The sequence below is a fragment of the Labeo rohita genome, chromosome 8, assembly GCF_022985175.1.
Source record: "Labeo rohita strain BAU-BD-2019 chromosome 8, IGBB_LRoh.1.0, whole genome shotgun sequence".
Lineage (NCBI taxonomy): Eukaryota > Metazoa > Chordata > Actinopteri > Cypriniformes > Cyprinidae > Labeo > Labeo rohita.
In genome coordinates, this window is record NC_066876.1 from 29,875,939 (window position 1) to 29,901,388 (window position 25,450).

The window sequence follows — 25,450 nt, forward strand, 5'->3', positions numbered from 1 at the left end:
AAATAACTTTAAAAAATGACTTAAAGCATGAAAAATTAAGTTCATGGTCTATGAACTGCTGATCTTTAGAACAAAAAAAAACACTTTAAACTTTACAATAAATAAATAATATAATTATTAAATACATTAAAACAGACATAAAAATAAAATAAATATTTAACCTTTATTTTATGCACTAACATTCAAAAGTTTGGGGATAGTAAGTTTTTTTGTTTTGTTTTGTAAGGAATTAAATTGATCAAAAGTGACAAGTGACAGCAAAGAGTTTTAGATAATTATTTTTATATATATAAAAATATATATTTAAAATAACTGTTGCTCTTTTGAACTTTATTTGGCAAAGAATAAAATGTTTCCACAAAAATATTACGCATTACGCATGTAGTTATTTAGTAAATCTAATTAACTACAAGTGTAGGTAGAGTTTTTTCACCAGATAATATAGATTTCAATCAGAAATCATCAGGTTGTATAACATTACACAACACGTAATGAAAGATGACCATGATGAGGAAGATGTCAAAAACAAATGTTGAATCGAGTGACATTTTGTCACATTGGGCCGTCCTGCTGTGACACATTCTCCAGCAACAGCTTGTGACAGATCTGTCCACACACACCAGCAGATCTGAGCTGGCACAACACGCACTCTTATTTTTTGCGCATTCAGTGTGAAAGTCGGGCTCCGTTTCACTCTGATGTCACGTTCAACATTTCTCATCTGTTGACAAGAAATAATCGAGTTATATTTCGTTGTGACAGGCTGAGGACAAGCGAATGATTGCCTCCATTTTTCTTCATCAATCCACTGATACCGTCTGTTTGCGTTGTATTACACATCTGCTCACGGACAATAAGTGCTGAAGACGTCAGACAAGACCTCCGAGACCTTCGGCCGGCGTCTTGAAGATGAAGAATGTCAGTTTTGAGGCACTAGAGCATCATTAAACAATACTACAAATGTAAAATAATGACTGTTTACAGTACTTTTTTTTTTTTCTGAACCGTTCCCTGTCTGGCTTTGGTCAGAGCAAACCATTCAAAACAAAACAAAACAAAACAAAACAAAACAAAACAAAACAAAACAAAACAAAAACACACAAAACAAAACAAAAAAAATACAATAAAATGAAATAAAAAGCAAATGAAAAAATAATAAAACAATGAAATAGGATGATATACAATAAAAATACACTGAAATAAAATAAAATATTAGGAAACAGAATGAAATACTGTTAAAATACAATAAAATGAAATACAATGAAATGAAATAAAAAGCAAATGAAAAAAATAAAACAATGAAATAAAATCATATATAATGAAATAAAATGAAACACAATAAAATGAAATGAAATACAATAAAATAAAATACAGGTAAATGAAAAAAATAAAACAATGAAAAAAGATGAAATACAATGAAATGTAATACAATAAACTAGAATAGAATGAAATACAGTGAAATACTATAAAACACACTACCAAAATACAATAAAATTAAATATAATGAAATATAATAAATTACAATGAAATTAAATAAAATAGAATTAAATAAAATGAAAATAAAATACAAATGAAATACAAATGAAATGAAAAAATACAATAAAATGACAATAGAATGAAAAAAGATAAAATACAATCAATTGCAATAATATATAAAATAAAATATACAATAAAATACAGTGAAATTAAATAAAATACAATAAAATGAAATGCAATAAAATGACAATAGAATGAAAAAAGATAAAATACAATAAATTGCAATAAAATAAAATACAATAAATTAAAATGAAATACAATAAACTACAATGAAATTAAATACAGTACAATTAAATACAGTAAACTACAATTAAAATTAAATAAAATAGAATTAAAATGAAAATAAAAATGAAATGAAATACAATGAAAGGAAAAAATACAATAAAATGACAATAGAATGAAAAAAGATAAAATACAATAAATTGCAATAAAATACAATAAATTAAAATGAAATACAATAAACTACAATGTAATAAAATGAAACTAAATAGAACTGAAATACAATACAATAAAATTAAATTAAATTAAAAAAATAATGAATTATCTAACTAGATTATATGACTATAAAATATATAACTAAAATAAAATTAAATTACAATAAAATAAGCATATCCATTTTTTTCCTAAAGGACTATTTTAAAAAGTTTACTTACTATATTAGCAGCAGCAAATTCATGTACATGTAAATGTACATGCATTTTATATGATTACAATTATTAATGCAGTCCCAGTACAAATTGATTCAGCAAACTTTTTTTTTCAAACGTTTAAAGTATTACATGCAATGCATTATCACATTGTAATAAATTAAACTGATAAAAGCAACAAAAATGCATTTTTGTGACTACCCTGACAATATAGTGCACACAGAACACTGTCCATTCAGGATCCTAACTTTATACGAAACAATAAGCGCTTGATCAAAGCGGTAATCAATGTAGCTAATGCGCTGAAATTTCCTTCTCACAGCAGAACTCTAAAAATAATCTCTCAGTCATGAAGTATTAACCCTCGAGTGGCCACATAGGCAGTGGAACGGCACAGCGTGTGTGAGGGCGAGACGGTCGGGGACATTTGAGCTTATGCAGCACAAACCGAAACACATCAGTCCTGGACGGCACGAGGGGAATCGCATACGCTGCAGGCCATTTCATTCCTTCTCTGAGTTTCCTTTATGGAAACCATCTCCAAACAGCCAACACAACACTACACTACAGTTCTCTGCTGCTGTTTATCATCAAATATGGATGAAAAGACGTTGTGAAGCTCGTGTTGGTCAGACAGTCTTTCCATATGTCAGTCTGCTCTTTTTAAGGCAGGTACACAGTCACAGGTTATTTTAAAGGGCCCTATCATGAAAAAAGGTTTAGCTTTCAAAGTCCATTCAGAACCAAGGATAAAATAAAAAATAAATAAATCCTTGGAGAACGAAAGGGTGATTTTAAGTTCATTTTTCAACAGAAATCTTAAAGATAGTGTTTCAATAACAGCCTGTTTCATTTTAAAAGGGAACATTTTATGAAAAATTACCCATATTTACTTTTTAAACAGTAAAAAAAAACCCTGATGAAAATAGGACAAACGTAAATCAAAACATGAACAATTTGGAAAAAAAATGACAATATATAGTATAATGAAAAAATATTATAACAGGCAACATTTAATTAAAAATTAACCATATTTACTTTTTAAACAGAAATTGTTGTTCTTAATGCAAAAAAATACAATGAAATAACATAAAATAAAAATGAAATCAAATAAAATACAATAACATAAAACAAAAATAACAAAGGAAATAAAATGAAATAAAACTAAATACAACTCAAATAAAATACAGTGACAAAATTAAATCAAATAAGACTAAATACAATTAAATAAAATTGAATACAATAAAAATTCTTGTTCTCAACGCAAAAATACAATGAAAATCAAAATAATGAAATGAAATAAAATACAATTTTAAAAATTAAATATGATAAAATAAAATGAAATAGAACAGAAATAAACAAAGACTTGTCCTTTATGCAAAAAAAAGTTAAAAATACAATGAAATAAAATAAAATACAATAAAATAAAACAAAATAAAAAGGAAATAAAACTAAATACAATTCAAATAAAATACAATGAAATAAAATTACAGTAAATAAAACAAAATACAACGAAATAAAATTAAATACTATAAAAATTCTTGTTCTTAACGCAAAAAATACAATGGAATAAAGTTCAATAAAATACAATAAAATAAAATGAAATAAAAATAAAATACAATTCAAATAAAACAAAAAATGACAAAATAAAAATACAAAAAATACACTGAAATAAATAAATATGGAATACATTAAAATAAAATGAAATAAAATACAATGAAAAAAAAAGCGATAAAATAAAACAATACAATAAAAAAATAAAATCAAATCAACTACAAAATCTTCAACAGAAACCTTAAAGATAGCAATAAAAGCCTGTATAATTTGAATGAAACATTTAATGAAAAATTAACCATATTTACTTTTTAAACAAGAAAAATGAATGAAAAAAAAATGATGAAAATATGACAAACGTTTACAAACGTAAATCAAGACATGCACAAAAACAACTTAAATATATTTATTTATAATATATATCCTGAATCAAAACATGCAGAAAAAACACTTGGACAAGAAAAAAAAAATCTATATAAAATTATATATTTTAATATATTATAAGATATGTTATAACATGTGTGTGAGTGTACGTACTATAATTCATATCTATATTTGTAGCATATATATTATATAATGTTTTTATAATGCTTAAAGAATACAAATATTTTTGCCAAAGGCTTCAGCCTACAAATCGTGTCAAAAATGTGTGAAATGTTGTTTTACCATCACATCAATTCCAGATGGATAAAATCAAGTCCCATCCAACATTCTTGCTTCATTAAATATCCTGTTCAGAAGTACATCACATGATGGAAGTGAAATGTAGTTGTGAATGACTTCAAGGGTCGGAGTGGGTGGAAAACAGTCATGTAAAACAAAATGATGACTGTTTTTGGTGCAAAAACCTTGACTGACATTATAAGTGGCCTTCAGGGAAAAAAATAACTGCTTCAAAGCTAGAAATGTGTAAGACGTTCTTGGCAAGAGTTAGTATATCAGAAGAAGAAATATGAAGAATTACTCACAAGTTCTGAATGAGTGAGGCAGCAGTGAAGGACTGAGCTGCAATGAGAAATGAGATGCAGTTAGTTGATGGTGCATTGAAGGCCGCTATCTAAATCTTACATGGAGACGGTGTCTGCGGCAGTGTAATTATGAAAGTTTAACACCGGGCACCTCAGCATGCTGCCTTTAATTAAAAACAGATTTCAAAGGTTGTTGGAGTGTCAGTTCAATTAGCCTTAACATCTGAATTTGTCGATTTCTTTCACCAGCTGAACTCTGGTGAAACTTGAGTTCACCTTAAGACACTTTCATTCCCGGTGGTGGAAAAAAAAGAAAAGAGAAAAAAATAATACACACCAAAGGATGTGAGAACTTCTCTTCATAAAAGTCCATTCTTCATTAACGGAGTAGTCTCATTAGGATTACTTCATATTCATAACCTTATGTTTAGGCAAAGTAATTTAATGAGTCCGCAAGGGGTGTTTTGACCCCTGGGGAAAACAGATGCGTTATTCCTATCACAACGCAACATCAACTCAAAAACAGCCAAAACAATGAGCATTTGCTTGAGGGACACTCATTTATAAATGATGTTGTTCTTCATTGACAATAGAGCACAAAAATGGACCACGGCACTTTCCATAAACAGACCATAAAACAGGGTCAGGAATGATTAAAAGAAAATGCATCATTTTAACACTGGGTTCATAAAAGGTGGTGCTTAAACTTCAGAAATTTTCATCATCAACAGAAAATGACATTTTGCATAAGAGGTTTTCTTTTCTATTCATTTGCAACATTTTTTGAAAAAAAATGTATATAAAAAAAATAAACATATATATATGTATGTATATGTATATGTATATGTATGTATATATATATATATATATATATATATATATATATATATATATATATATATATATATATATATATATAAATACTGAAAATATAAAAAAATAAACAAAAAAACATACACATATATGGAAAATATTAAAAAATATTAATATACATATATATATATATATATATATATATATATATATATATATATATATATATATATATACATATATATATATATATATATATATACATATATATGTATATATATATATATATATATATGAAAAAGTTTATATAAAGATGAAGAGTCATTTTGTGCCACTATAGTGCCATTAAACAGTATTGCAAATGAAAAATTATGATTGTTTCTGTACATTTTTTTAAACAGTTCCCTGTCTGTCTTTGTTGTGATTAAAAATAAATGAATAAATAAATAATAAAAAAAAGAAAATACAATATAATACAATACAATAAAATGAAACAATAATAAAATACAATGAAATAAAATGAAATACATTAAATCACAATGAGATAAAATACAATAAAAAAATTAAATACTATATATATATATATATATATAGAAACTTAATCGATTAATCGAATAGAAGTATAATCGATTAATTGTTATTAATCACATCCAAAATAAACGTTTGTGTTTAAATAATGTGTGTGTACTGTGTATATAAATACATACACATGTATATATATTTAAGAAAAATATATTGTTTATATATGTTAAATATTTATATACAATATAAATTATATGAATATAAATATATACACATGTAAATGCATGTAAATATTTTCAAAATAAATACTGTATGTGTGTATATGTACATATACATAATAAATATACACATACACTACCGTTCAAAAGTTTGGGGTCAGTAAGACTTGTAATAGTCTTTAAAGAAGTCTCTTATGCTCATCAAGGCTGCATTTATTTGATTAAAAATATAGAAAAAAAACAGTAATATTGCAAAATGTTTTTACAATATAAAATAATGTTTTTTATTTTAACATACTTTAAAATAGAATTTATTCCTGTGATGAAAAGCTGAATTTTTATCAGCTGTTACTCCAGTCTTAAGTGTCACATGATCCTTCAGAAATCATTCTAATATGCGGATTTATTATTAGAATGATCAATGTTGGATAATATCAACAGTTGTGCTGCCAAATATTTTTTGGAACCTGTGATTTTTTTTTTTCAGGATTCTTTTATGAATAACAAGTTTAAAAAGTACAGTGTTTATTCAAAATATAAATATTTTATAACAATGTATATTATTTATTATTAACTTTTAATAAACTTTTAATTATTAACTTAATACATCCTTGGTGAATAAAAGTATTAATTTCTTAAAAAAAAAAAAAAAGAAACAATAAAAATGTACTGACCCCAAACTTTTGAACGGTAGTGTATATTATGTAACAAATTTTTATTTTGGATGCGATTAATCTTGATTAATTGTTTTACAGCACTAGAAAATTTGTATTTTATTTCAGTCGTTGATTTTAATTCAAATAATGAACTTTTTTTTTAATAGATTTAATTTTAGTTTCTGTTTTAGTTAACTATGATAACTCTGGTCTAAATATTTATCTGAACACAAACCATGATTTGTGTGATTTTAAGTTTTGCATTAAACATTTAATAAAGGACAATTTATAAATTAAAAATAATTAATTACACAGCCATTGGCTGATCTCTGGTTAAAATCTTCATTTTAAAGGTGTATAAAGACATTTGATTTGTTTCAAGCTAGCAAATTCTTTAAAAAAAAAAATAATAAGTGTCCTGCATTTCTTGTGTTCTGGTGCAGTTCCGGCCAACCGTTCCCTTACAACACATCAAGGCAACTGGGATCCGCAGCGTTTCGCAATATTTACGTAACCCGTTTAACCAGCCCCTGTTTGCTGCTCATATTTAATATTTAATACGCCTCACCTCAAGTGAATCTTTAATGGCCTGTCCTACTTCAACCCGAGTATTTATTTTTTTTTCTGCGTATCTGTCAAGGATATCAACACAGAGTCCCAATGCGGGGTCAACATCCAGGGTCGAATCATCTGGGCTTTAAATACGTCAGAGCGATACGACACCTGGAACCTTTCTAGAGGACGAAGGCAATGAGATCTGTTTGCTTTCTAACTATGGAAATGCGCAGGCAAAATATTTGGAGAACACTGGAGTACAGTACAACTCTTTCTGGGCAGATTAAATGCTCCGATCGATATCCTCAAACGCAAATATAGAAACAAAAACTTGCAAGGAACGCAAAATGATTTCTGAGAGCCTCGTTTCAAATTCGTCCTTCGTTCTTTGCAGTTTGGACACTCGAAATGGCTTAACCTTGAGTTTGATCTTTATTAACTCCAGGTTACATCCTAAACCAAATTTCAAGCAGAAACAAATGTTTAACCAGTGTTTCAAGCCATTTAAAACCCTCAGTAGGTTGACTGTTGGAAAACTACTTACCAAAAGCATTATGGGAGCATCCGAATGGGTGTTTTCTCCAAAACCCTTGGGAGTAATTCTCCAACCTTTTCCATCTGACAACCCTAGCGTTCAATTTCTACAACTCCGACGTCAATACAAGGCTTCGTGGCTAAATTACTGCAGCAAAACACACAAAAGCAAACAGCAGAGTTACAACAGTGATTTCGATCTTTCTAAGGTTTCGAATTTACGGGTGCCCGACCCTCCATAGACACAAACAATAAGCAAAAGCAAAGACAATTACGTGAAAGCAGTTCCAATCAATGCAGAATATCCCTAGTCTTCAATGATAAACCAGTGAAAATGGAGTCCGACAGAAGAATTTGGAGGCCACAGGAGAGCTTTAACCATGACGTACTGTTATGTTCTGAGGTGTAGGTGTGCTGACTACAAATCGATGCTTTAATCATTTCATTTAAGGCACTGAAGAGCCCCTCGGCCACGTTTAATCTGCAACTTAAACTAATGAGCAAGCATTGAAGTGATTCAGTCCTACTATTTTTCCGTCTTGAATAATTCCTTTCTTTATTAGGTATTGATTTGATATCAGTCAGTCCATTAATGACCTGTTTAGCCCCCGTGAGTGTCAAATGTAAATTCAGTGACCTGGCTTTCATCGCAGTTTATGCTGTTAAATAAAATTAAGCACTTCATAATTAAGTTTAAGATTCCTGTTTTTGGCATAGAAAGAGTTGTATCTCATTTGCATTGATTTCGTAAGGGATAATCCAATGGTAGCTGTACATTAAATAATTTTAATGCACTACATGGAAGCAAATAACTACCCAGCGTGAAGTGGTTTATTTAAACAAACTAGTTAGAATTAGATTCACTAAAGCTCTAGCGCAAGCTTGCTTTTTACATCTTTTTTGTCAGCCACATTTAAAATTAGGTTTATTTAAGGGCTGTCAAGCGATTAATCGCATACAATGTGTTTGAATGTGCCTAATATATACTCCTGAACAAAATCTTAAGACCAGGGGAAACATTACAAATATTAGCATTTTGCGCTGGTGGATCGTAACCAGGTTGTACTGCTTCAAAATGGCAAAAGAAGAAACAGGAGCAAGAGCCAAAAAATAGAGAGCATGCAATTTATAAGCTGAAGAAACTCAAACCGGCTGTATATCAGCTGATCAAAAGTTTAAGACCATTGGCCACAACAGTGCTAAAAGTGTCAAAAAAGAACTCCATAGTGAGTAGCCCCATCATTTTTGTTGATTACTTAAAACATTCATTTTGGCATGCTTGATTCGACTGTTTCCAGGAGGCTGGTGGGAATGTGTGTCCATGTGGTGAAGATGGCCTCACGAAGGGCATCCACAGTCTGGAACTGATGTAATTTTTTAAACTTCCTTTGCCATCCATCCCCAAACATTCTCAATGCAATTTAGATCAGGGAAACACACAGGAAGGTCCAAAAGAGCAATGTTATTCTCCTTCGTCAGGTGGGTGTTGTGAACTGCAGCATTGTCCTGTTGAAAGACCCAATCATTACCGCACAGATGAGGGCCCTCAGTCAAGAAGGATGCCCACTGCAACATGTCCACATAGCCAGCGGCCGTTTGACGCCCCTGCACAACCTGAAGCTCCATTTTCCCATTGAAGGCTAAAGCACCCAGATCACGATGGAGCCTCCTCCACTGTGCTGCGTAGAAAACATCTCTAGTGGGATCTCCAGGTCATGCCAGTAACGTTAGAAGTCATCAGGACCGTCCAGCTTAAAAAAATTTTCGTCAGAGAATAAAACTTTCTTCCATCTTTCAATTACCCATGTTTGGTGGTCCCTTGCAAATTCCAAACGGGCAAGTTTGTGGCGTGGGGGGAGATGTGGCCTTTGAAGACGTTTCTTGTTCTTGAAGCCCTTCTCTTGCAGATGCTGTCTTGTGGTTTTTGGGCTGCACTCAGCATCAGTAAGGGCCTTCTGCCCCCATTTGGGTTGAGGATCAGTCTGTGTCTTCATGGACAGCCCGTCGGATCCTCCGGCTAAATACAGGTGAATTTTCTTTGGGCCTACCACTTGACTCTTTTGTCCCATAACTGTCAGGATCTTTTGAGAAATGTAAAATGGCTGTCTTACTGCGTCCAATCTCAGCAACGATGGCGCGTTGTGCGAGGCGTTGCGCATGCAGCTCAACAATCCTAATTATGATAAATCATTTGACAGCCCTAGTTTATTACAAAAACTTTTATAAATAATGCATTCTAAAAGTATTCTTAATGCATTACGTATACCTTGTAATGCATCTTATAATGCATTACATGATCTGAAATTACTGTTATAATACATTATAGTGTTCATCATTGTTATACCATTAAATATAATGCATTAAAACTAGTGCTGTCAAACAATTAATAGCATCCAAAATAAACGTTTTTGTTTACATAATATATGTGTGTGTGCTGTGTATGTTTTAGGGCTGTCAAACGATTAATCACATCCAAAATAAAAGTTTGAGTTTGCCTAATATATGTGTGTGTACTGTGTGTAATTATTATGTATATATTTAAGAAATGTTAACAAGTATATGTATTTATTATTATTTTTATATTTTATACATATATTATACATTTATATTATACATAAATAAAAATATTTTGTACATATTCAACTATTTTCAGATCATCAAAGCTCAGTAAATATTAGTCGCAGACACACATATTTACTTTAAAATTCACCAAGCTGATTACTCAATTATACTCCCACAGATCATGTTTTCATGCCATTTTAAGTCTTATTTTGATGTAACAAAGTGGTTATATGTAAATGTGAGTTGTTTACTTACTTTTTTTAATTAGTCTTCCCATTAACGCCATTATATTGCTCATTCAGACTAATTCACGAACGAGAAACACATAAACACAAAAGGCGGGATTTATCGCATGAATCAATCATAACCGAACATAACTAGTCATATCCAGTCATATCGCGATGGAGAAACTGCCTCTTCTCATGTGATTTTAACCCCATTCATTCTCAATTACCCCCCACCAAACCCACCGCACACTTTAGGGGGTCTGTTAAAACTCAATATGCTCATAGGAGGCTGTTGGACAATATTTCTTTAGAAAAACGAGTGTTTTACACACTTTTTAATGTTTTATCTTGTAATATTGGCATTGTTTTATATATATATATATATATATATATATATATATATATATATATATATATATATATATATATATATATATATATATATATATGTCACATGGTGTAGCCACTATTAAGAGGAAATGAGTCATATGATAATTATCCTACTCTAATCAGCTTCCATAAAATAGAGTTTCATGACAGATGATGAATTTTTATGGACAGTAAATTCTCTCAATTTACCAACTATTGGCTGGCGTGGTAACGCTGTGACCCCCACCTCTGTGAAATGGAGCATATCATAAACTGAAACCCACTTTAAAATGCCCCTCATGTGTTATCCAATTGTCTTTTTAATGAGGGCCTTTGGTCGTTATAAGGATGAAACCCAATGCAGAGCAGTGAAGCCCTTCAGCATGTAGTGTTGATTAGGGATCACATTCACTGAACAGTGACGAAGACAAAGATGACAGCGGTATTTGAACGGCTCCAATTAAACTCTGCTCAATGATTCGTGTCATTTGTTTACACGGTTCTTACAGGCATCACTGATAGTGCGGTAAACACCGCTTGTGCTCCGAGGAGAGATTAACGAATCTATTAAACTAACACTTTGCTTGTGTGCATGTGTGTTTAGCCCACTGACCTGGGGAGGAACCAGCATTTATCGTTTATAACCTTTGACTATCTTCTGTGGAAACAAAAAAAAAAAAACAGGAGAATAAAAAAAAAAAACAATGATAGTCAATAGAGTCTAAAGTTGTTTTAGATCCTATTGACTCTCATTGAATAAAAGCAGTTCTATATACAGTTGAAGTCAAAAGTTTACATACACCTTGCAGAATCTGCGACATGTTAATTATTTGACCAAAATAAGAGGAATCATACAAAATGCATGTAATTTTTTTATTTAGTACTGACCTATACAAGATATCCCACATAAAGACATTTACATATAGTCCACAAGAGAAAATAATAGTTTATAAAAATGACCCTGTTCAAAAGTTTATATACACTTGGTTCTTAATATTGTGTTGTTACCTGAATGATCCACAGCTGTTCAGAAAAATCCTTCAGGTCCCACAAATTCTTTGGGTTTTCAGCGTTTTTGTGTATTTGATCCCTTTCCAACAATGACTGTATGATTTTGAGATCCATCTTTTCACACTGAGGACAACTGAGGGACTCGTATGCAACTATTACAGAAGGTTCAAACACTCACTGATGCTCCCGAAGGAAAATATTGCATTAAAAAGCCTGGGGGTAAAAACTTTTTGATGTTGAAGATCAGGGTAAATTTCATTCATTTTGTCTTCTGGGGAACATGCAAATATCTTCTGAAGCTTTTGAAGGGCAGTACTAAACGAAAATGCAAAATGTACACATCCTAATTACGTTCAAAAGTTTTCACCCACCGGCTCTTAATTCTTTGCGTTTCCTTCCGAAGCATCAGTGAATGTTTGAACCTTCTGTAATAGTTGCATATGAGTCCCTCAGTTGTCCTCAGTGTGAAAAGACGGATCTCAAAATCATAGAGTCATTATTAGAAAAGGATTAAAATAGACAAAAATGCTGAAAAACCCAAGAATCTGTGGGACTTTTTTTTCGAGGAACAGTGTGCAGTTTAACTGTTCAGGACAAAAAAGGGACTCACGAAAAAATATTACTAAACAAACAGCTGTGAATCATTCAGGTACCAACACTGTATTAAGAATCATGTATGTAAACTTTTGAACAGGGTCATTTTTATAAATTCAACTATTATTTTCTATTGTGGACGTATATGTAAACATCTTTTGTGAGAAATATCTTATTCAGATCAGTACTAAATAGAAAATAGCATGCATTTTGTATAATCCCTCTTATTTTGGTCAAATAATTAACATTTTGCAGATTCTGCAAGGTGTATGTAAACTTTTGACTTCAACTATATCTTTGTTCCACAGAAGAAAATAAGTCATACAGGTTTGAACAAAACATGACAGTTGGAACAAAAGTTGTCTTTAACTACACTCTTACAAATAAAGGTTCTTTAATGGCATTAATGGTTCTATGAAATATCTTTAACATCCATGGAACTTTTTTGATTGTACGAAAGGTCCTTTACAGTGAAAAAAAGGTTCTTTTAAGAATTGGTCACAGAAATATTCTTCTATGGCATCACCAAAACTCCTTTTTGGAACCTTTATTTTTAAGAATGTATCAATCAAATGTAACACTTCCTTTAAATAAAACCACTTCATTTCAAGAAAGGAAAACCTTTGCGATGTATGATTTGTGGTCCCTTTAGCTCTGCTGGTCACAGCAACACCAAGGTCGTTGTTTTAATTCTCAGGTAACACCTGTGCTGAAAAAAAAGTAGCATACAATAAAAAGCATCTGTCAAATGCATAAAATGTACATTGTAAACCAAGCATAGAAAGTCTGACACTCAGATGTTGTTTTTCCAGCCATTCCTTTATTATCACTGCAAGTTATGGAAGTCTGAACATGACAATGAAATGCACATAAATAAATATTAGCTGTCGAGATGTAGTGGGAGATCGGATATTAATAATAGAATCTGCTTACATGTAGTTAGTGATGATTAAAAGATGATCTTAATTAAAGAAGAGCTCGTTTGGCAGATAATAGATAGGTAGAGAAAAAGGCAAAAAAAGATACAATTCTGAGCTTCAAAGGCAGACATCCTTCATTCCTTTTGAGTGAAATCATCCAAGTGAATCGATGTCACTTTCCTCATTTGTGGAAATAAAAGATTGTTTTCCTACGTCGGTATGGAAGAAACAGAAGGAATATGGAAAAGCATTCAGTCAGGATTCCCTTAAGAAGCCAGAGACAGGGATTTGACAGGCATTTAACGCACCATGTACGAACGCCACGCTCATTGAAATGGAAACGAACCGTTGTCGTAATAAAGCTTAAAGCATTGCAAAGATCTGAAATAGTATGCTAATCGTTCACATATCACAAATCATAAAATGTAATTTTGCCAATATATCTCTACAGAACCGTTGACGAATAAGGTGGCCTAAAACATGTTGTGCAATCAGTAGGAACTAAACAGACTGGTCAATATTCATTGCCTCTAAAGTGATCAATAGAGAACAGTTGGAGTCAAAAGTTTACATACACCTTGGAGAATCTGCAAAATGTTAATTATTTGACCAAAATTGGAGGGATCATACAAAATGCATGTTATTTTTTATTTAGTAGTGACCTGAATAAGATATTTACATACAGTAAAAGGCCTTCACATATAGTCCACAAGAGACAATAATAGCTGAATTTATAAAATTACCCCGTTTAAAAGTTTACATACACTTGATTCTTAATGATCCACAGCTGCTATGAGTCCCTTGTTTGTCCTGGATAGTTAAACTGCCCGCTGTTATTGAGAAAAACCCTTCGGGTCTAACAAATTCTTTGGTTTTTCAGCATTTTTGTGTATTTGAAGCCTTTCCAACAATCACTGTATGATTTTGAGATCCATCTTTTCGCACTGAGGACAACTCAGGGACTCATATGCAACTATTACAGAAGGTTCAAACGCTCACTGAAAATGCAGCATTAAGAGCCGGGGGGTGAAAACTTTTGAACAGAATGAAGATGTGTCCATTTTTCTTATTTTGCCTGAATATCATTTTTTCTTCATTCAGTACTGCCCTTCGGAAGCTACAGAAAATGTTTCCCAGAAGACAAAATAAGTTTAATTTACCTTTATCTTTAAATTCCAAAAGTTTTCACCCCCCAGCTCTTAATTCATTGTGCTTCCTTCTGAAGCATCAGTTGCATATGAGTCCCTCAACCAAAGGATCTGTGGGACCTGAAGGATTTTACTGAAGAACAACAGGCAGTTTAACTGTTCAGGACAAACAAGGAACTCGTGAACAACTACACCGCTGTGGATCAAACAGGTAACAATGGGGTTATTTTTATAATTTCAACTATTATTTTCTCTTTTTATTTCATCTTTTATGTGAAACATCTTATTCAGGTCAGTACTAAATAAAAAATTATATGCATTTTGCATGATCCCTCTTATTTTGGTCAAATAATTAACATTTTGCAGAATTTGCAAGGTGTATGTAAACTTACGTTTTCAACTGTATATGCCATTTTAAATTTGACGTGAATGGAAATAAGACTGATATTCCGCCCATTTTCATTTGCGTAAAAGAAATATGGTGTCTTCTCTGATTAAGCTATAGTTCGTTGGTTAAACGACTGGAAAACTCAAGACACAATAGATGGTGCTTGACATCAATGCAAGCAATTGCACAAAAAAAACCCCCAAAAAAACATGAAGTGTCTCACATGACCCAACGATTAAATTAACTTTATGCTCTCCGAATAAAACATTTCTGTGTGCATCAGAATTTAAAAAGTTCACAAAAGCTGAATGCATAAAAGCGTAATCATTCACAAAACGACAGGGCTTCGACGTGCACGAAACAAACTGGGGTTAGACACTAAAACAGGCGGCTAGCCTCTCATTGGAGTCAAGTGCGCACTGTGAGAAACTGGTCCGTTCCCCAACAGCGCCGTCAGTTCTCAGACAGACAGAGAGGTGTCAAATTGAGTCGTTAAGCTGCGGAGAGATTGCTGCTTAACGAGGGGAGTCCAGGGAGCCGCTTTCCTTCACGGGAACATTTTGCGAGCCCCACAAGAAATGCTCCGATAATTATCGCAGCAATTAAATGCACGCTCTTCCCGGAAAAAAACATCCTGAATTTTTTATATAATGAACTGCAGAGCTTAAAATTTTAGTTATTTTCTTTCACGAGCAGCATAGAGATGTAGATATTATATTTGGATTTTCTGGCACGAATAAATACACCCCATTCTACGCCACACATCAAGTGTCTTTAGCGAATCAAATATACAAAACAGGCAATACAACAGTGATAGCAGTTTGAGGACGCCAACGTTAGACACACGCTTTCCTGAACGGGGGAATTAGTGGTAGGTAGAAATGGTCCCGTTTGGACCACGAGGCCATGCCACTGTCCCAAGCACTCGGTTCACGGATGTCAAGCAGCCAGGGTTTGCTCGACGGACCCTACTTTCCCGTCACAGACAAACAAACATATAAAGTGTTACATTACATTCAGTAGTATGTAAATCACAGATGGACTTGATCTGTTTCGACCTTCTGTGCTCCTGGTACATCTGAGATTGCTGGAGGTCTTTGTACGAGATGGATGTAGTTTCCTCCTGGTAGCCGTGAAGAGATGAGAGAAAGAGAAAGAGAAGGGTACTGAATCATCGGGTGGACGGACGGCGTCCAGTTTTACCCTGTGGCTTTGGAGTTTTCAGCAGGGGTGCCGTCTTTACTCAAACGCACGATCTCCTGAGACAAAACTTCTAGATCCTGCAAGACAAAACAAGGATTTAAATTTTAGAGTTTTACTATTGAAAATGTGTGGTTGTTGCATACTGTAAATGTTTATACGGTTCTGCCGACCTCTTAAGCTTTACGCATTAGTTTGAAAGCGACCCAGAATGTGTGGAGAAAGGTACGAAGGACCCATTAGGCAGTCAGGCCTGAGCTCAAATGCAATCTCACATCATATTATACTCTCATGCTCTCACAAACTAACACACTCTCACACACACAACAGCAGAGGCAGCGTTGCATGCACCGTGTGCTCACTCTAAAGCAAAAAAGCCATCAAATATTCAGTGGGCTGTTTGTTTCTGGGCTGGTGGCCCCAACTGCCAGTAAATATTCATGAGGCGTTTGTTCGCTGGATTAGAGAAAGACGTCGAAAGTCCACAACAGTAGATGGTGGCCATATTGGTTTGTAGTTATGGCTTCTCTAAGAGGTATGGCTTTCCCACTGATGGTGAAAAAAGTGTGCCAAAATAAAAATATTAAATGAAAAATATTATATTAAAATGTTTAAGATATATAAAATTAAAAATAATATTCTGATTAAGAAGAAACACAGTTTGAATTATTTTTAAACTATGCTTTTTATTTTTAACTATTTTAATTATGCACAACCTCGCCAATTCTATTTAACAATATGCAAAAGATAAATAAATAAATAAACATTAAAATAGAGAAAATAAAAATAGCAACTGTGAAATAATTTGGACACACTATAGTAGCATTTGCTGCACTGCTTTATATAAATTTAAATAAAAAATTCAGAAATCATTCTAATATGCTGATTTATAATCAATGTTTGGATTTTTGGGACCCGTGATACTTTTTTTCAGGATTCTTTGATAAATAAAAAGTTAAAAAGAATAGTGTCCATTCAAAACAGAAATATTGTGTTACAATATACAGTACTATTCAAAAATTTGGGGTCAGATTTTTTCCCTTTTTTTAATTAAAAAAAAGTAATACTTTTATTCAACAAGGATATGTTAAACGGATAAAAAGTGATAGTAAAGACATATGGTTAGAAACAAAATTCTATTTTGAATAAATGGTTCAAAACCAAGTTAATGATTTTAACTTTGTATTCATCAAAGAATCATGAAAAGTATCACAGGTTTCAAAAAAGCAGCACAACAGTTTTAACATTGATAATAAATGAAGGAACATGACACTGACATTTTTTTTAATTATTAGGTAATTACTAATTGCATAAACTGATTAGTCTTGTTGTGAAGGGAACGCGCCTCCCGATCTACATATATCCGTCTATGTTCGTGCAAATCATTCATGATCCAGCTTCACTTACAGCAGAAGTGAGTAAAAGGTTTTTTTTTTTTTTTTTTTTTTTTCATTAATCTTTGTGATAGCCTTTCCTAATAACGTGCTAGTTAGCAACAGGCTCGTCACTCCACAGAGAGAAGAGAGGGGCGGGGCGAGCAGAGCTCATTTGCATTTAAAGCAGCCTCGACCAAAACAGTATGATTTTTGCAGAGCTGATTTTGGCAAGGTAAAAGAGGTGTTACTTACACTTCCATTGAGAAATTTTAACCAAAGTATGTTATAGACTTTTCATTACCCCCCCCCTAAAGAATCATACCAACTTGTGAAAAAATGGGCATCCGATGACCCCTTTAGGACACAGTCTTAACATGGTAGCTAGGGTTATGCAACTTGACCTAGAGGACATATGAACAGTATCTAGACTTGTAAAGTGGCATCAGTGTCATAAATAAGCACTTTACAAAGGCTTTGACGGCATGATAAGCAGGGTCACATTAAGACCTCACTGGGTCCCGGGGCTATGACTTACTGCAGGACCTTCCAACACAACAATGATATATATATCTTTGCCTTGCTGCTTATTGTCCTTGAACTTTGTTAGCGCTGCTATATATATATATAGCATTTTTATCCTATTTACAGTGATTTATTTCTAATGTTTGACACAAATCGTAACAGCATCTAGGCTGCTTTATAGGAATAGTTCACACTAATTTTATTGTTGTTCTAAACCTGTATGGGCTTCCTTCTGCTGTTGAAAAAATAAATAAAAACTGTTGGAACAATACTGGTAAACGAGCAATTGCTGGACCCCCTTTCACAGTATGAAAAAAAAAAAAAAAAAAAAACACTATTTGAGTCGATGGGGGACCAGAACAAAGAGATTCATACAGGTTTAGAGCAACTTGAGGGTGAGTACATGATGAAAATATTTTTATTAAAGGGGTAAACTGCAGGCTAAAATCGTTTTAACGCGCGCATTTGCCAAAATTTATTTTGCCTTGCTACTTATTGTCCTTGAACAGTTAAATTTGTTAGCGTTGCTTAAACCACAATGCTTAAAATGCATTTAAATGAAAAGTTAGCCCACATCATGATGCGCAAAATTATTTACATATTTCTACCGGACTATCTCTGAAACCCATAAGCGAACATACGTTGTTCAAACACAAAGCAATAGGCTAATACATCCAGCAAGTTTATAATCAAACTAACCTAAAATCTGTGGGAACGATGACGCTGTGTTTTTATCTGCTCCATGTGCCCGGTTCACTTGCTATTCCACAACTTTCACACCATCATCAGTTTTAGTAAGATAAAATAGGGATTTGATTAACTCTCCTCATCCCCTCTCCTCATTTTTTTAGATAGCCCCCTTTGTTTTTAGAAAAGCTGACATCTTTACTTATCGAAGATAAATTCTATTGCATACCATTTCCAGATTATGCCAGAACGAAGTGAAAAGAGGTGAATGCGGGCATTAGGCACAGCGTTCACCTGAGATACGTGCACAGGGCGTTCAAAAGCAAATTAAAACACGACGTTTTAATCTCTAATGGTAATGCATAGAATTTACGGGAAAACTCCTAAAAGCGCTAATATGTAGGGGGAGTGGTGGGGCTTTGGCGATAGGCGCAACCGATGGCCAGTCAATCTCCACAGCCAATCAAGGGCCCCCTCCTTGCTCGGGCCCCAGGGCTTCAGCCCAGCTTAGCCCAATGGTTAATGATAATAAGCACCATGAGAAACAGAGAGACGGACATACAGAGCGAGGAAAATATTATGTTTTCGAGCACGTCTTGAACCGCTGTAGATCAACTCATTGGCTTTTAAGCAGCTCCAGATTTTTCTCATCTCGTCTGCAAGAAAAATGAACACTTAATCGCTTGTTAACGAGCTAAACACATCATGGCCGTCTATGCTGCAGGATTGTTTTCTACTGCGTTTTTGTATCGAACACCATCCACAACAACACAAGCTGCAGCATTCAAACACGTTTAAGTGCATGTAATCCAAAGCATAAAGATGACTAAAAATTCAATTATCATCATGATATATATTGCTAAGGCTTTCAGCTATGAAGCACCACTACAAAATAACTACATTTAGCAATAATAATCAAATAAAACAATTCCTCTTCCAACTACAGCCGAGTCTGAGTGTTTACAGGTGTGTGCATATTACAGCTTCAACCAAACAGATATTAAAGCATCAAACAAGTGCTAAAGTTGACCAGACTTGATTCTTCTTTGTGAATCAATTTAGAAAGGTTTGTGTTGCAGGAAACTTTCTGTTCTTAGTTATGGCCAGGCTTTGCAGAGAGATCGTCACCCCATCTTGGTCTTAGTTTGCATCGTTTGTCTCTGCCAAGGTTACGGCAGGGTGTTTTTGTAACCTACAACTCCCCCTGGGCACCAGCACACACACACACAAGATGCACTCCGCCAACATCCAGACTGTCTCCGGGCCTCACATCGGCTCAAACGCCCCCTCAGTAAGGATTTTATTCACATTCACAAAACAGAGCACCGTGCATCACACATTGGTGCATTAATAAAGAATGTAACGAATGCAAAGTGGCAGGTGTGCATATAACGTCTCCGAACGTGGCTCATCCAATCAAATGCATAATGTATTACTGTTGCAAGTCTTTTGTTTTTAACTCGAGACTTATATAACGTCAAGCTGCTGTTTTTGCACCGATTCCAGACTTATTCATTTGATATGAATAGTCTTCTGGTTTGCATCCATCCAGTTCCATTTAAACAGAGAGGAATGAAATGAAGCACCTTTCATTTGTTATTTATTTAAATCAGTAGATTAGGCAAAAATAGATGTTACTGCATAATTATGTAATCTTTAAGACATTTTTAAGTTTTTAGCCAAATATAAGCGCATTGTGATGTATTTTCAGCATCATTACTCCAGTCTTCATTGTCACATGATCCTTCAGAAATCATATGCCGATTTGTTGCTCAAGAAACATTTTTTATTATAAATGTCTTGGTTTTTGCTTCTTAATATTTTGTGGAAACCATGATGAATTTCAACTGAAAAGTCTAGTTTGAGATTAAAAAAAATAATAATTAATTATATTTTCATTCATCATTCATGCATTGACTTGGTCAAAATAGTCCGTAAAAACATTTCAAATTTTCATAATTTATGATTTAAGTAAATGCTGTTCTTTTGAACTTTCTATATATCAAAAAAACAAAACAAAACAAAAAAAAAAACGTGCCGCAGTTTTCAGGAAAATATTAAGCATTTCTGAAGGATCATGTGTCATGTGAGTAATGATGCTAAAAATTTAGCTTTGAGTTACAGGAATACATTTTATTTAAAAATATATTCTAATAGAAAACAGTTTGTAATAAAAGTAATAATATTTCACAATATTACTGTTTTTACTGTATTTTTTAATCAAATAAATGTGGCTTGGTGAGCATAAAAGTCTAGAATATTATAGCACATATTTACAGTTTTTAAATATAATTCAAACCAACACATGGCTTTTATATATTTCTATTAAAACTTCAACCTTAAATTTCAGAAGGAATATAAAACTCTATAAAATAAAAATATTAAATTAGAAAATATAAAAGAAAATAAAATTATTGAATATTGAAACAATTCATTTAAAATTACCATTTTACTGTATTTTTTTTTATTAAATAAATGAAGCCTTGGTAAGCATAAGAGACTGTTATTATAGTCTCATTTTTATATATTTCTTTTAAACTTTAATCTTAAATTTCAGAATATAAGTATATAAATTAAATATATTAAATGAGAAAACATAAAACAAATAATAAGTCTTAAATATATTTTAAAAACATGATTAAAATAAAACAAAATTTAATTAAAAGAATTAAATTGTAAAATATTGAAACAATTCATTTAAATGGTAATATTTCACAATATTAGCATTTTAATGTATTTTTTTAGTAAATAAATGCATCCTTGGTGAGCATAAGAGACTATATTATTATAATTTCATTTTTATATATTTCTATTAAACTTGTCTGTAAAATAAAAGTCTGTAAAATAAAAATATTAAATTAGAAAATATAAAATATATAATAGAAACAAAATGAAATAAAATAAAACAAAATTAAGATCAAATATAAAACAAAATTAAAAAAAAAGATTAAAATGAGAGGAATTAAATTTTAAAATATTGAAACAATGAATTTAGATTTTACTAATACTTCCCAATATTACACACATAATGATATATAATATGTTATTATATTCTCATTTTTGAATAATTTTATTTCTATTCTTCAGTGTCACATGATCCTTCAGAAATCATATGCTGATTTGTTGCTCAAGAAACATTTCTTCTTATAAATGTTAAAAAAAACGTATTACGCATCACGAAAATAATAAGCAGCAAAATGTTTTAACATTGACAATAACAAGAACCCTTATTAATGAATGGGCACTAATGACTAATAATAACTATGGTCAATAATAATTGAGCAGCAAATCATCATATCTGAACGCTTTCTGAAGGATCATGTAACACTGAAGACTGGAGTAATGATGCTGAAAATTCAGCTTTGCATCACAAGAATAAATTACATTTTAAAATAAATCAAATAGAAAACAGTTCCTTTAAATTGTAATAATATTTCACAATATTGCTGTTTTTACTGAATTTTTTAAATCAAATAAACGCAGCTTGGTGAGCACAGAATAGCACATATTTATAGTTTTTAATACAATTCAAAGCAACACATGGCTTCACTACAGGAACAAAGCCCCCATTAACGATGTGCGGCTCTGGAAATATCAAGAGGGGTGTGAGAGGTTAATTGTCATTAGTCAATCTGTGTGATGCTGTAATCCCATCAAACGCATCACTCTGCAGGCTGCGTGACGTGCACTTTCTATTCCTGCTCCTAGAAGCGTTTTAGCATTAACAACACGCCCACCCTCTGGTTGCTGATGAATAAGACCTCTCAGTGGAGTCTCAAGTCTCAGGACCATATGACAGCAAGCCACCTACACACACACACAAACACACACACTTCACAAACGCACGATCACACAGTCTGTCGATCACGCTGTCACAGCAACTGCAGTCACCTTTTTCTTTAGCAGGTGGAAAACTCATGGTCACTTCACCTCTACTCACCTGAATGAGTCATTGCTCAACACGGTTCAGCTCTTTATTTCCCATGAAGCATCAAATGCAAGTCTCATTTTTTTCCAAATGAAAGGTACGCCAAGGAACTTGGCTATTGCTAATAAGAGTCACTTTAAATCTGCACATTTTTTGCACTAGCACTGATTTTTAGAATTAGTCGATATCTGCAGAATTAATTTAAAAATGTGTAAAATGGAGCATTGCAACAAAATATTTCAATTTGATCTTGTGCTTTAACAGCATTCGCTTTTTTAAAATGGTAGATATGAAATTTATTTTTTTAAACTTTAACCTGACATTTCAAAAGAAATCTTGAGTTTATAAAACAAAAAGCATAACTTAATTTTATAAAATTAATAAAAATAAAATAAAATTGAATATTGAAACAATTCATTTACATTGTAACAGTATATTGCAATATTATCATTTTACTCTATTTGTAATCAAATAAATGTCTTGGTGAGCATAAGAGACTATTATTATATTCTCATTTTTATTAAACTAATTAAACTAATTTCTATTAAACTTAAATTTCAGAATATAAAAGTCTATACAATAAAAACATTAAATTAGAAAATATAAAACATAATAAGAATCTGTATAAAATAAATTAAGATAAAACATATATAAAAAAAATAAACTAATCATTTAAATTGTAATATTATTTCACAATATTAGCATTTTACTGTATTTTTAATCAAATAAATGTCTTGGTGAGCATAACAGACTATATTATTATAGTTTCATTTTTACATATTTCCATTAAACTTTAACCTTAAATTTCAGAAAGAACATACATGTCTACAAAAAAATAAATAAATAAATAAATTAGAAAATCTAAAATATATAATAGAAACAAAATAACAAAATAAACTAAAATAAAACTATTCAATAAAATTAAAACAAAATAAATAAAAATGAAAGGAATTACATTTTTAAATATTGAAACAATTCCTTCAAATTGTAACATTCCACAATATTAGTGTTTTACTGTATTAATGCATTAATAAATGCAGCCTTGCTGAGCACAAGAGACTATATTATTATAGTTTCATTTTTATATTTCTATTCAACTTTAACCTTAAATTTCAGAAGGAATATAAAATTCTATAAAATAAAAATATAAAGTTAGAAAATATAAAATATATAATAGAAACAAAACAAAGCAACATCAATTAAATAAAATAAAACAAAAACATTAGAGGAATTACATTTTTAAATATTGAAACAATTCATTTAAATTGTAATAATATTTAACAACATTACCATTTTACTGATTTTTTTAAATAAATGCAGCCCTGGTGATCATAAGAGACTATTATTATAGCCTCATTTTTATATATGTCTATTAAACTTCAACCTTAAATTTCACAAGAAATATAAAAGTCTGTAAAACAAAAACATTAAATAAGAAAAAATAAAATATATAATAGAAACCAAAAAAAAAAAAAAAAAAAAAAATATTAATATAATATATAAATATATATTATAAATATAAAATAAAACAAAAAAATAAAAATGAGAGGAATTCAATTTTAAAATATTGAAACGATTCATTTAAACTGTAATAATATTTCACATTCAGTTTTACTGAATATTTTATCAAATAAATGCAGCCTTGGTGAGCATAAGAGAGTATATTATTACAGTCTTATTTTTATATATTATATATATATATATATATATTTTATATAGCCAGCCAGCCTCTTTTTTTCCCCTTGTGATGTTCAAATTCAGATTCAGACTCTGTGCGGGACTAAAATAGTCTTTCAAAAGAAGGTTTTATAGCTAACCTTTGATCATAAAAGCTTGTCTTTCCCACCCCAAATGGCTGGCCTTCCCTCTCTTTTACCTTCTGTAGGTGCATGTTCTTTGTCAGTTGCTCTTCCAGCATGTTCTGCAGCTTTTTGTTCATCTCGCGCAGGTTCTCGTCTCCAGGTTTTACCAAGTCCCTCAGCACAGAACTCAAACCTCCACGTTCACCCTGAGCACCATGGGCCACCGCACCTCCTCCGGATACATCTGAGAGGAAAAAAAGAGGGGAAAAGGTGCCGTTTTAGAGATGGCAAACATTCGATCACTCCAGCTTGTGCTTTTTAACCATGTTTACCCCAGTAGTGCCTCAACACCCATGAATAAAGATGATCTCTATCAGGGGGCCATTAGTGTCTGCTGAGTGAATACAGAGTGCTTGCGTTTGGAGGAAAGCATTTCGAACGGCTCTCGCCTCGCACGGCATAACATTTACGAGCACCTCGAGTGCAATCATCTGCAGGTTTGACGAAAAGCCGCGTACGTCTTAGAGATGGCAAATAAACAACGGCGCACGTTCACAAGAGCCGCCGAGAATGACTTCTAGCTTTCAGGAAATTCAAACCCAGGTTAAGGCAGAGAGACTGACGCTGAGGACGGAGTCAAATTAAAGGCAGCACTGACAAGGTCTGTCGACAGGGTTCATGACAGTAACACGCAACCACGGAAGTGACCGTAA

The 25,450-nt window shown here is 32.1% G+C and overlaps 1 protein-coding gene across 3 annotated transcripts in view; it reads right to left on the minus strand.

Moving 5' to 3' along the window:
• Positions 1 to 13,566: 13,566 nt before the first annotated feature.
• The window catches only part of gripap1 (GRIP1 associated protein 1), a 66,634-nt gene continuing 54,750 nt past the window's right edge, over positions 13,567 to 25,450 (minus strand). For all 3 annotated transcript variants that reach the window (XM_051116606.1, XM_051116605.1, XM_051116604.1), the window contains 2 exons: positions 24,812 to 24,981; positions 13,567 to 16,502 (listed from right to left, as the gene is read on the minus strand). In XM_051116606.1, the coding sequence (XP_050972563.1) occupies positions 16,422 to 16,502; positions 24,812 to 24,981 (251 nt within the window). In that variant the 3' untranslated portion in view covers positions 13,567 to 16,421. The remainder of the gene's footprint in view (positions 16,503 to 24,811; positions 24,982 to 25,450) is intronic.